Source organism: Montipora foliosa, chromosome 1 (assembly GCF_036669935.1).
Source record: "Montipora foliosa isolate CH-2021 chromosome 1, ASM3666993v2, whole genome shotgun sequence".
In the NCBI taxonomy this organism is placed as follows: Eukaryota; Metazoa; Cnidaria; class Anthozoa; order Scleractinia; family Acroporidae; genus Montipora; species Montipora foliosa.
Window position 1 is genome coordinate 16278535 of NC_090869.1, and position 18402 is coordinate 16296936.

Here is an 18402-nt window from a genome sequence, read left to right on the forward strand (position 1 = left end):
TGCTCTTGGGGACACTGCATATTCCCAAGAGCATTTGAAAACAATGGTTTTTGCAGAATTTGGGGGGCAAACAAAGTGTATTATTGGGAATTCGAAAATAGAGAATGTTGTTACCTTCCAAATCAGGAATCAGCACAGGAAATAAGGCCCTTCCACCACTGTACAGAAGCACTCTGCCAAGAAGGCAGAGGGAGTGAACAAAGTAGATATACTCCAAGTCTTGGGAAGTGTAACACAGCCCATCGCTATTACCGTCTAAAGGTAAATAAGTGGATAATCAGTAATATAGCTGGGATTTTTTACCAAACAGCGCGCGCTCTCCTTGGTTACTTCCAGGTCACATGAAATCTCAATAAAACTGTCCCCGCCCGCCTCCCCCAAGTCTCTGAGTGGGCAACATTGCAGATTCTATGACATCAGAGGGTAACAGTGCACTGTTACCCACGAATGTTGGCCAACGACCTCTGTTGCATGTTTTTTCTGTTGTGTTATATAACAGATCACTTAATGAATGCTCCCTCGGGAAACAGTTAATTTTGTTTCCATTGAATCTGAGATTCTAAGGAAACAAAATTAACTGTTTCCCTCGGGACCAGTCTTTAAGTGCTTATTATTTGCTTAAATTGTTGAATGATATTGACATACTCCTATTTGATTTTCCCAGTCAATTTGAGTTCTCATTTCTCCCTAGCTACTGCAAACAATAGCAATGCAAAACCTGAAAACTAAACATAATTCACTCACCACTGTACCGTTCATTGAGTACCAACACATCTAAGGACTGGAGAGTTTTACACGTCCTTGAGAAGTCCATGCAGTGGCATATAGATTCTGCTAGCTACAATAAAAATAGAAAATCACATGAAAAGTACACGTAATCTGTAGACTGAAAGAAAAATATTGAAGATCTTTTTGTTTCAAGATCAACCAAAACCTTACCAAAGAGGGATGTTTTTGGAGTTCCTTTATTGCGACTGTCCTGCTGTAGTTTCCATGCTACATGAAAAACAGTCATTAATTTTGCTTATTAAAGAGGCCACTACGTATTTTAAGGTGAAAAAAAAGTTAAAAGAAAATACTGACAACATTGCTGATATTAATCCTTGCCAACCAAAATTGGCCTAATACAGGTGAATCCCTGCCATTATCTGAACATTAAAGCACTACCCAATCAACATCAAAACCAACCCTGGTCAATATTTGCCACACATTGGCTAACAATCCTACAGCAAAAAAATCATATTGTTTTGTCAAGTGTTAGTACTGGACCAATATAATTGCTAATTACACATTTTATCATCAAATAGTCCACAGAACACAGATCAATACCGGCAAAAACTATATTTATCATATGGTACGTGAGCTACCATTGGTGAATAATTTTAGCAAGTCATATAATACATTGCTGTCCACTAAATCACATTATTGTTCTCAATAAAAATTTCCTGCTTTTAGTTCATGTTAGATTTCAAGCCACAAAAATGTTTGATTGGTGATTTGACGACTAATCTTACCATCCACTTTTTGAACCAAGTGGCCTTTGGGTCGACTAATGCCAGGAAATGAAGAGGAGTCATACACTGCAAACCAGAAGAAAACCCAGGGCCAGGGCTGGCAGACAGGAGATCAAAAGTGCTTTCCAGGACAGACTCTAGAAACCTGACGTTGAAGAAAACAACTGGTAAAGGCCACAATTCATAACTTTAGGGAAGAGCAACAGCTAACCAATAACTACAAGTCATTAGTATAAATACACAGGTGATTATACAAAATCGCACTCTCTCATTGGCTCGCTATCTCAGCTTATCAGCCGATAATCACCTCGACGGACAAAATGGCTGCCAGTAGTCGTTTTGCCACTGTAAGTGAAGATGATTTCGCGTTGAAATGTTTTTTTTTTCTCTTTTTTGAAATAACCACCAGTGTATTATTTTATACTAAAACAATTATTCGGCTCAGGGTCAGTGATTATCGGTGAATATTCACTGAGACGATCACTTCGCCTTTGGCGAATAATTGTTAATTAAATTCTTAATTAACCAGTGACATTATATTTCATACCATTCAGGATATCTGATCCAAAATGACGAAACTTCATGTTGAAATTCATTCAGTAGTCTGAACTGCAAAGCGACAAAATGCTATAATATTAAGATGGAAACAAAATCGATAACTACATGACTGTATGTTTCACTTTACATAATTGTAATAATTATTGTCACGGTCATCCTTCTCACTGCATTATCCTATTTTTTTCTTTTTAGGCAAAAGATATAAGGCCCTGGCTTGACGTGGTCTGGGAGCTAGTGCTCTTTCTATTTAGCCACTTCAAGAGTAGGTTGTTGCAAGAAGATTCACAATGCAATGATCTTGTTGAAAAAAACAAGCTCGTTCCGAAAGGAACTGCTAGGTTTTAAGTGGTTTCAAAATTGCGAAGGAATCAGTAGCTCCTACTAAAAAGTCTCCTTGAGCAATTTGTCCTTCCTACACATATGTAAACAACAATAGAAGCATTAGAAAAGATGTTTGCAAGTCTTCATTTAAAGTTAGCAATGTTTTTTTTTTCACCTGATGGGTTCACATTAATTACAAGTACAATGTATTGGACACCAGGACTTTCAATAAGATTTCAAGTTGACAGGCAAATCAAATCAGTATTAACCCATCAATTCCTTAGAGTGAGACTTTACAGATTTAACTGTCCAATGCCAGACACTTTTACTCATCAACTGGGTGTGTCCTAGGGAGCCTCATGGGTGAATGGGTAAATTAGGTGGAAAAGAATAATGAACAAGCAGAAGCTGGCAGTATATCTGAAAGCAGTGGGGAGTAATCCCTGCCCTGGCCCGCGTCTCGCTGAGCCCTGAATGTAAGAGTTGTACTCCTGAGATGTCGAAAAGCCTTAACTGCACAGTGTTCCAGATTACGACCATTGATAATTAAATTAGAGGAAGGGAGTGCCTGCAATGAAATGGAAGTGAAATTCGTCGATTCTGAATGCCACACGTTTTTGAAGCTATAACAACGTTTTGCAGGTTACATGATTACAGTTTATTAAACTGGGTCACACAGTGTCCACACAGTTCTATTCAATTATCGACTGGAAACTCCTATTTTATCTGGAACACTGCCCAGTCACATGATTAAAATTTAGCTGACTTGTAATAAAGCCATACCCTTTTCAGTAATCTCATGCTGCCTCTGGTTGATACATCCAGGCCATTTTCTAAGTTGACTCGATGGAAATGATTATCAGTGAAGTAGCAACAAAGGTGTTCAGCTACAAAAAACAAGTAGGAAAATGCGAGGGTCAAGGCTGTTGACCAGCAAATCGAAAGAAATATAAAAAATTTGTTAAGACGCAAGAGAAACCTCTCATCTCCACCATGTCAGGTTCCAGGTGCTAAGTACTTACTAGAATGCCAGATTTGCATTAATTTTGATTGCTATTCAAATCTCTCTTTGATGGATTTCTGTCTAGTATTTAAAAGAGTTGTTTTTAATTCAATTCCACTGCAGGTGCCTTGTAAATAGGCAAGTGAGCGCATACTAACACAAGTTGGGTTTTTTAACCAAGATTAAATGAACTAATTATTGGTATGTCAACAGGCAATAAATTCACAATAATATTATTGCCTGTTGATGTACAAATAATTAGGCTGTTTCTGCCTCAGGAATTTGCAACTGGTTGTAATTTTACACAATGTACTGTTACCTACTGAAAAGTTGCTTAATGATACTTAATTGTAACTTTGAAATCTTTATCATGCAAAGGGATGTTAACTGGACAAACTAACTTTTATACTCGCTCTAACAAAGGGCCAACACTTGTTACCTTGCAAGTCTCTCTTATGGTGGTTAATTTATCTTATCAACTTGTTTGATAAAATAAAAACTTCCAGTTTCTTATGCTGCCAACCCAGCACCGAAAGTCCTTTTTGAAAACGAACCTCTTCATTTGACAAACTTAAGTATATTAAGCAAAAGCCAGAGATTCCAGGATTTTGGTGCTGCCTCATTTACCACTACAATTTGCTACAGCTACAGTAGCTTATTTACATTTACTATTATCACACTAAGGAGTGATCATGAAAGGTTTCTATAGGGACGGCAGAGCAGGGGGGAGCCGGGGGGGCTTAACCTCCCACTTTTTACAGAAATGACATATTTTTGTTTTAGTGTAAGGTACATTATGATAATAATAATAATAATAATAATAATAATAATAATAATAATAATAATAATAATTTAATAATAATAATTTATTCATTTCTAGTGCCCATCTTAACATGACTATGATCAGATGCCCATTAAGTTGTAAACACGAGAAGTTACAAATATGAGAAATAGATGAAGAAATAAAGAAGGAGGAAAATAAAACAAAGGAAGTCCAATTCACCTCAGATTATTGTGAAATGAGGTTGAATTAGTTTGGTGTGAGCTGGAGACTGGCCCGAGGGAATCACACAGGACATGCATGTCACTGTGTGCCGTAGTGGTAACTGATGTTGGGTCACAACACCAATATAGAGTGCTTTGTAGAGATCTAAATGAAGAGAAATTATCTTTGAATGTACCCAAACAAGATTTAATTAACCAGGCAGGTATCAAGGATCTGCAAGCCGGTATCCATCTAACAGGCCTTTCTTTATTTAGCGACAAGAATTTACATAGCTATGACCTCGTACAAAACCTGTCGGAAACTTTTCATGTTTACATATTTTTTAACATGTGTAAAAGCACAGGTTGGTGAACTAAGGCCAGGATATAATATCACGGAAGGCTGAGAAATATGTATCAAATTCAGAAAACCTCAAGAATACTGCTGCAAAAGCAAAATGAAACAAGTACCTGTCATTTTATACTTTAATTAATTAATAAAACAGGTTGATTTTTTCCAAGGAAGACAATCATATACTGGTAATTATTATGGGGTGAATGCTGAAAAATTAATACCATTTCTGAGCCTCTATACAAACTCATGCCTCAAGCGCTCGTTTTGAAGCCCCCCACCCCCCCCCCCCCACTTGAAAATAGGCTCCGCCATCCCTGTTCTATTAAAGAACTTCCACAAAATACATTAATAAATAATTTATTCATTGTCACCTTACATAAGCAAGTGTATATCTCTTTAGTTACATGAGCAGACGAGGCCATGAACATTTTTGCATGAAATTTAAGGCTCTTGTCCTAGAAGAAAAAAAAAAGGAATTAATGAACATTTTCAATTCTTACGGATACTAAACGCAGCTTACATGTAGCCTAGTAAGACTGTCTATGGGAGCAAGTTGTAGGAGGATTTGTGTTTCTTATGAACCAAGTTACATGAACTGTATGTGTAAGCTTAGACTACACAATCTTAATAATAATCATCAATAATTATAAATTGTAAGCAGCAAAATTGCCCATTGTGAGCCCAGCAACAGAAGAGGAAACAACCCCTTCAATCATCTACAAGCTTTCTTCCATTGAGGGAAGTGAAGTGAAAATAAGTAGACTATGGTGCACTCCTAGGAGCCAAAGGATTAACAGTCAGGTTATTCCAAACAGCACACTTCCAACTGCCATTTCTACTGTTATCCATTCAATTATTTCCAGCATATCCTCTGTGAGCTTGGAAAAATATGAGCAATTATGTCCGTGAGTATTATGTGTTAAACCATCGAATAAGAGATTTATTATTCCACTACAAAAGTGTGTCATTTTGCTTCAAATTTATTTTGGTAAGGGCACAAAAGCTAGCCAAATGTCCTTATGGGACAGGATAAATGAAACGATGAGTGACAAGCGATAACAAACCAAATTCCCTAGTAAATTCTCAGTCTTTGCATCGTGTTGACAATTCCTTTCATTGAAAAACTCCCGTTCCGTCCGTACACTGTATTTGCTATGTACATTACCGTCTCATATTTTGCGCGTTCTCTTGACCAAATACGGTAAAATGGCATAATAGTGGAATAATAAGTACTTGTAATGTAGTGGAAAAGTTACTTATATAAGGTGAAGGACACTTTTAAGGAACAAGAGGTTTTACATGACATAGCTTACTGAAAGCTGCTCATCATCATCTGCTAGTGCAGCCAACAGGCCTTTTCTAATGCCCTCGGAATTGTTGCTTGTTAGTTCATCAGACAAAGGGAACTGGTACAATGTGTTCAAGGCTTTAATACGCACCTGTGACAAGAACAAAAGAGATGAGCCTAGAAGTACACGTAAACACTGGCCAGGGGATAATGAAAAAGTGTTAAATGCAACTTGAAAAACTTGGGAGTCTAAGGGTTTAGGCTTTTTCTAGCATTTTAATATAGTTAAATAAAATTTAACATAGTTAACGACTAGGAGCTAGTCTGGTCAGTAGTGTTTTGCAGGCGGTTGTTAGTGTCTTGGCCGTCTGGTAGCGTTGTTCAGCGTTTTGGTGCGTTCTGTAGCGTTTGTTATAGTTACATGGTTCACGACCGGGAGCTAGTCCGGTCAGTAGCGTTTTGCAGGCGTTTGTTAGCGTTGTTATGCGTTTTTGTAGCGTTTGCAGCAATCTTTAGGTTGGGGGAGCCCTGGGGCTGACATGGTTCAGCGGTATTCCTGCGTAGTGCATGCGTTGTCCAATGTGCTTGCAGCGTGTTTGTTGCTCTGTTGGCGTGGCGTTGTGAGTCGGTTTAGGAGTTTAGTGGTTCTCGGCGTTCTTCTTCTCGCTTCGTTGGCTATCTCGGTCGCTGTCCAGGTTGAAATAGAAGTTCTTCGATCTTCGACCGTCTCCATCTCGTCTTCACCGCCGCGTTGTGGTTCGTCTTACCTTCTCTTGTACCAGTTCCGATAGTCGGCTCGTCGCTCAGATAGCGTGGCGTTTCTTTGGCGGGCTTAGTGTAGCGGTTCCCAGTTGTGGTCAACAAAGGAAAACAACAATAGAGAAAACACAAGGATTTCTTCCGTCATCGACCGTGGTTTCCTCGCCCTCTGTCGTGTCTGTTGGTTTGTCTGTACTCGCTCATCGCTCTTTCGTGCCTCGGACCATCGTGTGCTCCGATACGTTTATTTTGACGGGCTTAGTGTAGCGGTTCCCAGTTGTGGTCAACAAAGGAATAAATTCTAAGGATTTCGTCAGTCATCGACCAGGGTTTTTTCTTCGGCGGCTGTCGTGTTTATTGGTTTGTCTTTCCTTCACTCGTCGCTCTTTCGTCCCTGGACCGTAGTGTGCTCGCCGATCCGTTAGCGTGGCCAAAGGATTTCGTCCTTCATCGCCCGCGGTTTTTTCTCGCTCTCTGTCGTGTTTGTTGGTTCGTTTTTTCACTTCTTTTTCGTGGTCGCCTCTAACTCGCTCGTCGCTGGTTGGTGTTCGATCATACATCATGCCGAACCCACCTCGTTCAACCAACAATAGCTTGTCCGCTGGACTTCGTTCGGAGGACATACCTCTCTTGTCCCCCGCGCCGATGGTGGTTTCTATGGCTCCCTCTGGCCCCGTGGCGCCTTTGGCCGTCGATTCGATCGCCGAGGCTGTTGTTCGCGCGCTTGGAAGCACCCTTCCGACTATCATCTCTTCAATTCAAGGGAGTGCCCCCTCGCCATTACCCCCTTCCGTCCTTGGCACTTCTGTTGGCGTCACTCCATCTAGCTCCTCTGGATCGACTGCTGTTTCTTGTGATGTCAATGTCTCGTCTATGGCTTTTGGGGCGTCATCAGGTACGTTTACTTTGCCGGCCTTCATTCCTACCTTTTCTCCTGTGTCGGCCATCACTGACTCAAGCTCGGCCCGCTTCATGGCCCCCATTACCTCTCCATTCGCGAGTCCCAGTGTATCCGGCAGCCTGCCAAGTTTTGGTAACTCTGGATCAGTGCCTACGTCTGAGAAGGCTTTCATTGTTGGTCCTGGTCATGCACCAGTCCCGGCAAAATTGGCCAAGAAGATCATCGAGGGCCAGTTCGTGGAGTTGGCGGATCTACTTACAGTCAATCTCCGAGCTGGGGATCAGGAACCACAGACCTTCCTGGAGGGTAAACTCCTGGTGTCCAACGTAAAACGCAGGCAGGTTGAAATCAAGGATATTCTTACTTGGACTGAGGCCTTCACGATTTTCCAGCTGGTCCTGTGTGCCTCTCACCCCCTGCGTTGGTTAGACTTGACCAGATATAAGCTGCTCATTATTCAAACAGCCCGCCAATATCCAGGTCTGGCTTGGCTTGAATACGATCTGGCCTTCAGAAGGGATGCCGCTGCCTCGGGCCTTACGGATTGGTCCAAAATGAATTTGGATCTGTATAGTTTTCATTTGGGTTTGCCAGCATCGTCCTCACTGCAACCAAGGCCGTCTTCCCTTTCCGGGTTTCCTCAGTCTTCCTCAGACAGCCCAGACTCCCACCGACGCACACCATTCTGCCATTCCTGGAATGAAGGGAAATGCCGGTGGCTATTTGGGAAGTGCAAGTTCCGCCACAACTGCAGCAATTGCGAGGGAGAGCATACCAAGGCTAACTGCCCCTTTCCCCGCTCAGCTGGATTTCGTTCCCGTTCCCCCTCCCCTGGAGGGAGCAGGGGACAGTACTGAGGGGCGAGGTTCGCCCAGTGTTGTGTTTGTACATAGTTTGAATGATGTGATTGCGTTGCCTCGCCAGCCGAATGGATTGCCTCAGTTGGCAAAGTTGTTTTGTCCTGTTCCAGTTTAGGTTCCAGTCTCAGTTCCCGTTTCTGTTCCAGTTAAGCCCAGCGTTCCAGTTGTCTCTTTTGCCCCGTTATCTCCGGTGTCTCAGGTCACACCATTACAGTTGGATCAATTTCAAGCCGAATTATGCCACCATCCCAACAAGTCAGCTGTGGCATTTGTGACTTCTGGCATACGGGATGGATTTCGGATAGGCTTTGACCCATCCTTGGTGTCCCTCAAATCTGCATCTTCAAACATGCATAGCTCTGCTGAGCACCCATCAGTGATTGACTCCTACTTGCAAGCTGAAGTCTCTTCTGGCAGGGTGGCAGGTCCTTTTCCAGTGCCCCCGCTTCCGTCATTGCAAATAAGTCGTTTCGGGGTTATCCCCAAAACTAATCAGCCTGGGAAGTGGCGTCTCATTTTAGACCTATCATCCCCAGAGGGGCAAAGCGTCAATGACGGCATCCCTAAGCCCCCGTTTACAGTTCAGTATGTTTCAGTGGATGCTTTCATTGATGGCATAATGTCTCTGGGTCGAGGAACGTTAATGGCCAAGTTCGACGTGGCCAGTGCATATCGGAATGTGGCTATCCACCCAGACGATCGCCCCCTTCTTGGCATAAAGTGGCATGGGCAATATTTTGTGGATTTGGTGCTCCCTTTTGGGCTGCGTTCAGCACCATTTATTTTCACCGCCATTGCAGACCTGGTTGAATGGATCCTGGTTCACAATTATGAGGTTACATTTCTCCGTCATTACTTGGACGATTTCCTCACTTTGGGCCCACCGGCGTCCCCTGTGTGCCACAACAACCTTCAAACCTGCGTTCGTCTGTGTACAAAACTTGGCCTTCCCCTTCATCCAGATAAGTTGGAGGGACCCGCGACTCGTCTTACAATCCTTGGGATTGAACTTGACTCCGAGAACCTTCAGGCTCGCCTTCCGACTGACAAGAGAGATAGGATTGTTTCACTGTTAGATGAGTGGTCGGCAAAACGTTTTTGTAAACGTCGCGAGCTGGAATCCCTGATTGGCCATCTCCATCACGCCTGCAAGGTCGCCCCACAGGGTAGGACATTCCTTCGCCGGATGATCGACTTGCTTTGTGCCTTTCGCCGTGATGATCACCCCATTAGGCTTAACCAGGAATTTCGGCGGGATTTAACCTGGTGGCGGGAACTGTTCCAAACTTGGGATGGCCTCAGTTTTTTCTGCATGCCCACATGGGCACCTCTCCCGGACTTCCAGGTCTCATCGGATGCAGCGGGCTCTTTGGGCTATGGAGCTATTTTTAAAACCCACTGGTTTGCTGGTGCCTGGTCAGCTGCACAAAGTTCCTCATCTATAGCGTACAAGGAGCTCTTCCCAATTGTAGTGGCAGCCTATCTGTGGGGCTGTCAGTGGGTATCTCGGCGGGTCGAGTTCTTTTGTGACAACGAGTCTGTGGTGGCTGTACTTAAGTCTGGCACCTCGCGGGACAAAAACCTAATGGTGTTGCTGCGTTATTTGACTATGCTGGCCATCCATCATTCCTTCTCATTTACAGCTTCATCTGTTCGAGGCAAAGCTAATCCAGTTGCTGATGCACTCTCTCGATTCCAATTTCAGCGGTTCAGACGCCTGGAGCCACAGGCCGACCCAACCCCGTCTCCTATTCCTGCTTCCCTTCTGGCAGCGCTTCAGATGCCTTGACTCAGAAGTGTCAGTTCTTACTTACCCAAGGTCTTGCACCTTCCACCCGACGAGTGTACCGATCCGCCCAACGTCGATTTACAGACTTTTGCCGCCAGGATGGTCGTGCAAACCAGGATGGCTCCATCCCCCCAGCCACTGAGGAGACTCTCATGCGCTTTGCTTCCTTCCTGGCCGACAACCTGAACCATTCCTCCATCAAGGTCTATCTATCAGCAGTGCGCTCCCTTCACATTGACCATGGCCTTCACGACCCGCTAGTCAACTGTCTTCGTTTGCAGCGTCTGCTAAGGGGTATTAAGCGAGTTCAAGGTCCAGTGTCACCCAGGCGCCTACCTATCACCGTTGATCATCTGAAGGTCATTCAGTGCTCTTTGGACCTGTCTACTAGAGACCATGTGATGTTGTGGGCTGCGTGCTGCTTGGCATTTTTTGGGTTTTTGCGTGCGGGCGAATTCACGGTCAACTCGGCCTTTGATCCTCACACCCATATGACTGTTAGCGACCTGCAAGCGGACTCCTTGGTGAATCCCTCTTGTTTCAAAGTCCGTATCAAGTGTTCCAAGACAGACCCCTTCCGTGCGGGTTGTGATATCTACTTGGGGCGTGGCTCAGGCTCTGTGTGCCCCATAACAGCGCTGGGCACGTACTTGTCTCTGCGTGGGTCTTCTCCAGGGCCCCTGTTCTTGTTTAGTGATGGTCGTCCTCTAACCCGGCAGCAGCTATCATCCTTTTTGCAGTCTACCCTACATGGGGCTGGGTACTCCGGCGCCTACTCCGGCCATAGTTTCCGGATTGGGGCGGCGACCACTGCAGCGGCACATGGTGTTCCGGATCACCTGATCAAAACCTTGGGGCGTTGGTTGAGCGAGGCATACCAGATCTATATCAGAACTCCAGTTAGTTCCATTGTCCGTGTTTCCTCCCAGTTGGTGGCGTAACAGGTAGTGGATTACTCTGGTTACCAGCGGGGGTGGGTGCCTCAGGTTTGGGCTATCGGGGGCTTAGGCCTAGTTGCCCCGAGCCCCCTTGCTCCGGGTTCTTCTTACCCGGAGATCCCTTCGGCATGGCGCGGGGGGCTCGTGGCTTGGTTGCGGGTTGGGCAGGCCAGTCGGGTGTTCTAGCGCCTTGGGGATGTGACTGCGGTTGCAGCCCCCAGGCTTCCTGGGCACCTACCCTCCACTGGCGACGTGGGCGTTAAATATAGTTAAATAAAATTTAACATAGTTAACGACTAGGAGCTAGTCTGGTCAGTAGTGTTTTGCAGGCGGTTGTTAGTGTCTTGGCCGTCTGGTAGCGTTGTTCAGCGTTTTGGTGCGTTCTGTAGCGTTTGTTATAGTTACATGGTTCACGACCGGGAGCTAGTCCGGTCAGTAGCGTTTTGCAGGCGTTTGTTAGCGTTGTTATGCGTTTTTGTAGCGTTTGCAGCACTCTTTAGGTTGGGGGAGCCCTGGGGCTGACATGGTTCAGCGGTATTCCTGCGTAGTGCATGCGTTGTCCAATGTGCTTGCAGCGTGTTTGTTGCTCTGTTGGCGTGGCGTTGTGAGTCGGTTTAGGAGTTTAGTGGTTCTCGGCGTTCCCTCCCTCTCCCCCCCTTTCTTTTTTTTTTTGTGCTCTTTTTTTTTGTGTGTTATTATTATTATTATTATTATTATTCCACTGAGCTATCTGGCTCAAGTGTGACGGGTGCCTTAGGGGGGCCTGGCGCGGGGGGCTCGTGGCTTGGTTGCGGGTTGGGCAGGCCAGTCGGGTGTTCTAGCGCCTTGGGGATGTGACTGCGGTTGCAGCCCCCAGGCTTCCTGGGCACCTACCCTCCACTGGCGACGTGGGCGTTAAATGAACTTAAACATTCCAAGCTTAAGATACAGCAAAAAGACAAAGACAATAAGAAGTCACAGTGACTGCATTATGATATAGGGCTAGTCGCTTTGCGAAGCAATAATTACATGTATTACTCAAAACATGAAAAATAGCTTCTGGCATCCAAAGTATTGATGAGAAGTATGTTCATAGCTCAGTCCTCTGGTACGACAAACAACAGGCTGCTGCAGCAATAATATTATTTTGCTCTCAGAAGCACTGTCAACTTCTTTCAGACTATTCAGAAAAAAACGTTATCTGATTCACTTGTCTCTTCATCAATACCTGAGATAAGATGAGAGAGATTTGGCATTACATTTATGGGAAATGACAGACAGTAGACTGCTGTTTGTCATACATGTAAAAGCATGAAAATGCTTTTTTTTTTCTTGTCTCTTGACAAGTTACTTGAGACCTGTAAATAACAAGCCAGAAATGAGCTAAATTCAAACACATTTTTTCAGGAAAACCCAAATTTCAGCCTGAGGCATATTCTCCATCCAATAACTTAAAAATTACCACAATTTATTGCTTGTGATCTCGCAATCTGATTGGCTAATTTGCTGTTGTCTATAAGAAGTCCAGACAACACTGCTCAAGTCATGCTTGCGTCAAAGTGTCATGCAATTGTATAGCCAATCAGAAACGCTCATTTTGGGAAATAAACCAACCAGAATGCGAGAAAGTTATGGACAACGCTTGCTCTTTCTTTGTGTAACTATCCTGGTCATGTTCTGAAAAAAAAAATTCTTTGACGTTGAATATTATCATAATGGTAAAAAACAAATCGAATGTGGATCAGCGTTGTCTGTACTCTTATTGACAACTACTATAATAATTATATTCGTCATCACAGTGGTCAAAACTTGTTGTGGACTCACTCAGCCAAACATGTGTGATGACAAATACATATGTATCGTTGTTGATAAGAGTACGTCAGACAACACTGAACCACACTGAATTTGTTAACTTTACATTTAATGGTTTGACAGGATCCAGATCTTCAGCAATCTCACCAAACTTCTCAGGTGACATGTTAAACATGTAGCCAGCCTGAAAGAACAAAGAAGCAAGTCATGTACATGCACACTAACATAATACACCGTGAAAACCATACAAGTGGCAAAATTGTGCACTACATTCAAATCTGCACATGTACCAATAAAATTAAATTTGTGTTATCAAGAAACTAAACGTACAAATATTTTATTCAAACCTTAATAATATTCATTTTATTTTTATAACAATAATTTAGAGCCAATATTTTTTCCAGTCCAATTTATGGCCTACATGTAAGTGCAAATAAACTGAACTGAATTGTGCAGTGCATATGCAAGCAAGCTTTCTAATAAAATTATAATAATTATCATTCACTTCATTTCTTTTTTCTTGTAACTCATTCTTCAAGTTTGACACAAATAAACAGGAAACAGTTTTTGCTTGGTTTATGGTAATCAGCCCTCTTAACTTTTTTTTTTCCTCCTGCACCAAAGCAATGTTGTGAACTGGATACTACCTGGCCAAATGAAGATGACATGGATGAATCTTCATCACTAGAATCCACTGAAAGCCTGAATGGCGGCATCCCCTGTAGTCGCCCTCTGTTTTCTGTGAGTTCGTAGTCGGATAAACGTAGTCGAGGATTCTGAGAATAACTCTGGATCTGGAAAACCAGATAAACTAGGGAATAGTCAATGTCCATGTCACGTTTGTTTGGTGTCTACAGTATGTTTGTGTGTTTATGTTCTATAATGTATGTTACATACATCCGGGCTTTAATTCTCTGGACCCTTCAAAGACATTGATAATTATTAACCTTCCTTTTCCATCCTTAGGGATAAGAAGTACCAGTAATTCATCTATCTTTGGTCTTCCTTTCTCCATTATTGTACAGTAATAGTTTGTAAATGTATTTTTGGAGCTATGTGGAGATGAATCAAGATTGGCTTAGCAAGGAGAAACCCTCAGTTGGTCATCCTTGAAGATCACACTCAACAGATTAATAAGAGACAACAGTGCCATTGTAGAGAACTGACCAACACAGCCAAGATGTGTAAAGATCTGATAATGTTTAATTCAATGCATTAATTAGTCTCCTGGACAACCCAATAATATCAGTGAGACTTGATTGCACTTATCCCCTGGAAGATGCTATATATCAGGACTGGATATATGTATGTCACCGCAAAGAGAGTAAACTCTGTTTCATAAACCTGTGAAGGACAGGGTCAGTGGTAACAGGAAAATTGTTAATCAGTTTTCTGCAATTTATAACAGACATGCATGTCAATTACTTGTATCCTGAATCCAAATTAAAGAGTCATGAGGATTTACAGAATACTACTTTTCCCTTGATTGATATGTAGTTTTGGATCATTATTATACAAAGTCATATAATGTGCATGTATACCTTTTTTTCACGGGCACTTCCCTATACTGTTTTGGGGCTTTTCTGAGCCAATGAAATGAACAGATCAACAACAACAGACTGTTTAGAATCCCTGCTGACCAGAGGCAAACCAGTAGGCTATTTCCAAGACAGTGCAACCGAGAAATTGAACCAGGGACTACGAGGATCAAATTTAACCAGTGGTCAGAACAGGTCTTGAACCTGGAATCTCCCAAACTTATTGGGAAGCACCCTAACCATTGCCTCCTAATGTATGTATTTCTCATAAAATAAATGTGAAAAAAAAATGTTTATCATACCAGAGCATTTACGGCATCCTTTGTATCAGCTAATATTGATTGCTGAAGATTTACAAACCTGAACACAGAACCAATAATAAAATAAGGCTTCCTCAAGTAGCAATAATAATTATTCTAATAATTTTTTATTGGGCATACTCCAGAGCAAGGAATATAAAATTTCTACAGATGTATTCTTTAAATCAACTCTTAAAAGTACATTAATTGTACTTGCAATTAGGTACTTACCAAAATTCAAAAACTCTGAAATAAATACTATATTGGTTATTACTGTTTTTGCAAAGGTCAGTTAAAATAATTATGACCTTTAAAAGACCAAAGTACTAAAGCAACACTTTAATAAATAGCTTAAGATAAAAAAAAAAACCTGTATTTGATATAATTGTTTTAAAAGAAATGGCATAATATTTATTCTTGGCACATCTTCCATGTTTTATGAACTTGAGAAACATATACATGTATCTAACGTACACTGTAGAAGAAAGGACCACATAGAAAAAAGAAAATGAAACTAACAAGAAACTGATCATGAAAACAATAGCTAAGGAAAAAAACAAAAAAAACTTGCCAAGGAGATCTAGACACAAGCTAGCTATTATGCTAATGAAGAGTTTCTGGAGCCTACAATTATTATAATTTCAACTGAATTCACTCCCAGATTTGCTAGCTAAGATAATATCACTCCAATTAGAGATTTATAACAATTATTCCATGAGCCCGAGTTGGATATGAAGTGATAAAATAACCAACGGGCGCGTAGCGCGAGTTGGTTATAATCACTTCATATCCAACAAGGGCGAATGGAATAATTGTCTTAGTAAATTCTCAAACTGGGTTTTGCCGATTTTCATTTCCACAATTTTTCAAAGCGTCCGGAAAGAGCATCTTGGCGCACTATTTTCCATATGACGTAAAACTTCGACTATTGGCTCATAGTCGGAGTTTTTTAGCCAATCAAAAAGCTAGAAATGCAATAGCCGGAGCTGAAAATTTACTAAAATCTAATATTCTAAAAACCTGAGTTAATGAGGAGTCACAACTTAAACATGCTATCAGTGTTATCATTAATATGAAGATTGATAATGGTTTGACCTTAGATAACACATGGAATTTCATCTTTCAGGTAATTCGACCTCGGAATGTTTTGGGTGACAAATGTTTCAACAACCTGAGCAAATGACATGCTAAAAATCAATAACTTGATGAAAAAAATGGCTCTTAAACACAGGGTTTTGAAAAGACAGTCACCAATAATGGTTTTTCCCTTAGCATCCCAACTAACTTACTCAGAAGAAGCTATGATCTCTTCAGTTATAGCTGGTATAGAACTGTTCCGATCTCCTTCCCTTCCAGCCAGCCGCTCTAACTTCTTGTCAATCAGTGGTGTGAGTGCAGTGTCAATACGGCTTCTCAGCTGCCGCACAAAGTCATACCTTATAGAATACATAATTATCAAGTAAAGCACCATATGTATGCCCACTACAAGACACCTTTCAAGGCATGAACAAACCATGTGTCTTTCTCAATTTTCTTAATTTTTTCTCAGTTCAATTTTAACACTATCAGAACTATTTTATATTTTTTTAATTCCTCAACAAGGAATTTTTTTAACATATTTTTTGTTTAACCCATTGACACCTCAAATGCCCCAGATGAGTAAAATCTGTTAAGCCTCACTCCCAGAGGTCGATGGATTAAACATAACTACCGGTAATGTTATTAAAAAAGAAATTGATTTTATCAAACGAGTTGATAAAGGTTGAATAACCACCGAGAAAGGTTTGGAAAGCTGGCGTTTCGAGCCTTAGCCCTTCGTCAGAGCGAAGAACGAACATTCGCTCTGACAAATGGCTAATGTTCGAAACGTCAGCTTTCCAATTGTTTCACGGTGGTTATTCGACCTTTATCAACTCGTTTGATAAAATCAATTTGTTTTTCTCCCACCGACGCAGTACCACAGTTCCTTTCGAAACTAAAATTTTGTTTTTCATTAAAAAAGGGTCAATTATCCTTCTTCCTGAGACATCATTGACAGAATATTGCAAAAATGGATCTGATTTATTTTAATCAGATCTCTTGTTGCTATGGAAACTGTTCATGACTAAGTGGGAGATGATGTTGCTGATATGATTAACTGGTAAAATTGTTACAAATAGGCAGTAATTAAATAGTAAGGAAAGATAACCATAATTATTATGAGAGAATTCCTGTGGCTAAGCTACAGAATACACTGGGCCACTTCTGACTGATGAGCCAGCTCGTTTGGCTTGGCAGTCAAAACTATTCTGATGAGCCAGCTCGTTTGCTTTTTGCATTTTACGCCTGTATGCTTGGTGGCTTGTTTGACTCAGCAGTCAAAACTCTACGGACAAGCCAGCTCATTTGCTTTTTGCTTTGGATGCCTGTATTTTTAGTGCCTTGTTTGGTTCAACAGTTGATTTCAATTTATTCTATTCAGGTTGCTTGTCGGCTCCACAGTTGTGAGATTGTAATAGCTTTAAGCAAGATTAAAATTGCATGTTATGTACTTCGTTAAATAACCAAGGCTTTAACTTTGTTGTGAATATGAGAATTACCACGACCAGCAAAAAAATACATTAGTATTCTCGAATGTGGCCCTGTATTCTGTAGTTGCTCCCTTTTTGTGTATCCATTTGCAAGATGGTGTGTTCACATAAGTGAATAACTTGGGTGGGAGTCATCGATGTCATATCATTTCACCTTTTCTGAGTCTTACACGTTTAATATAGCTTAAGTCTGTTAATATTGGCTTTTTACCTTAAATAGTTATATTCTAATAGAAGCGATTCTCATTAAGTAAAATGCAAATAAGTGGCAAACTTTTTTCCCAGTTTAGCCAAAAATGAACTAGTTTAGGCACCCTGAAAATACAGCGAAAACAGCTGCTAATTCGTCACAAAGAACTTCTAATTTCATTTGAAGGTATTCAGTTCTGAACATGTCAGTTCAGATTGATATTACTTACTACACAGTTAAAGCTTACCATCTAGAAAAAGATCAGACTCGTTAGCTATAGTATGAAAACTCACTTATGAAAATTCTCATCGGTGGCTTCCAAATGGGTCAAAATATCCTCTGCTGCAGCAACAGAGCCAGCCTCCTTTATGGCAGGCTCCAAACTCAATATTAATTGGTTTAAGCTGGCAAAGAAGTTGTCGTGATGGTCTGGATCTTTTCTTTCCATAATTTATGACACAGCTCTTTGGATCACCGAAGCTCTTTCTTTCTTAGCCGCCATTTTGGTTGTTGTTTTTCGTCACCAGGTTATCACACCTCATTTTTCAGCACGGAGCATGGTGCGCAACCTGGGATAATCTATCACTGAAGCGGAACATGAAGCGGAATGGGTTGTAGGTGAGACTTCCCTGCGTTGGTGTTGTGATTGGTTGATTTGGATCACATAATACAACCAAATTCTCTAGTTCTATTAGTTGTCTTGGTTCGATCCACAAGTTCAATGAAAGGCTGCAGGAGGAAGTA

The 18402-nt window shown here is 41.6% G+C and overlaps 1 protein-coding gene across 1 annotated transcript in view; it reads right to left on the reverse strand.

Moving 5' to 3' along the window:
- The window catches only part of LOC137991235 (protein broad-minded-like), a 44053-nt gene extending 25884 nt beyond the window's left edge, over positions 1–18169 (reverse strand). Inside the window, exons 1-13 of the mRNA XM_068836349.1 lie at positions 17952–18169; positions 16188–16334; positions 14902–14959; positions 13709–13855; positions 13168–13245; positions 6049–6174; positions 5112–5190; positions 3177–3280; positions 2062–2123; positions 1515–1659; positions 940–996; positions 745–838; positions 115–255 (exon numbers count right to left, since the gene is read on the reverse strand). Of these exons, the coding sequence (XP_068692450.1) occupies positions 115–255; positions 745–838; positions 940–996; positions 1515–1659; positions 2062–2123; positions 3177–3280; positions 5112–5190; positions 6049–6174; positions 13168–13245; positions 13709–13855; positions 14902–14959; positions 16188–16334; positions 17952–18106 (1393 nt within the window). The 5' untranslated portion in view covers positions 18107–18169. The remainder of the gene's footprint in view (positions 1–114; positions 256–744; positions 839–939; positions 997–1514; positions 1660–2061; positions 2124–3176; positions 3281–5111; positions 5191–6048; positions 6175–13167; positions 13246–13708; positions 13856–14901; positions 14960–16187; positions 16335–17951) is intronic.
- Positions 18170–18402: the final 233 nt, after the last annotated feature.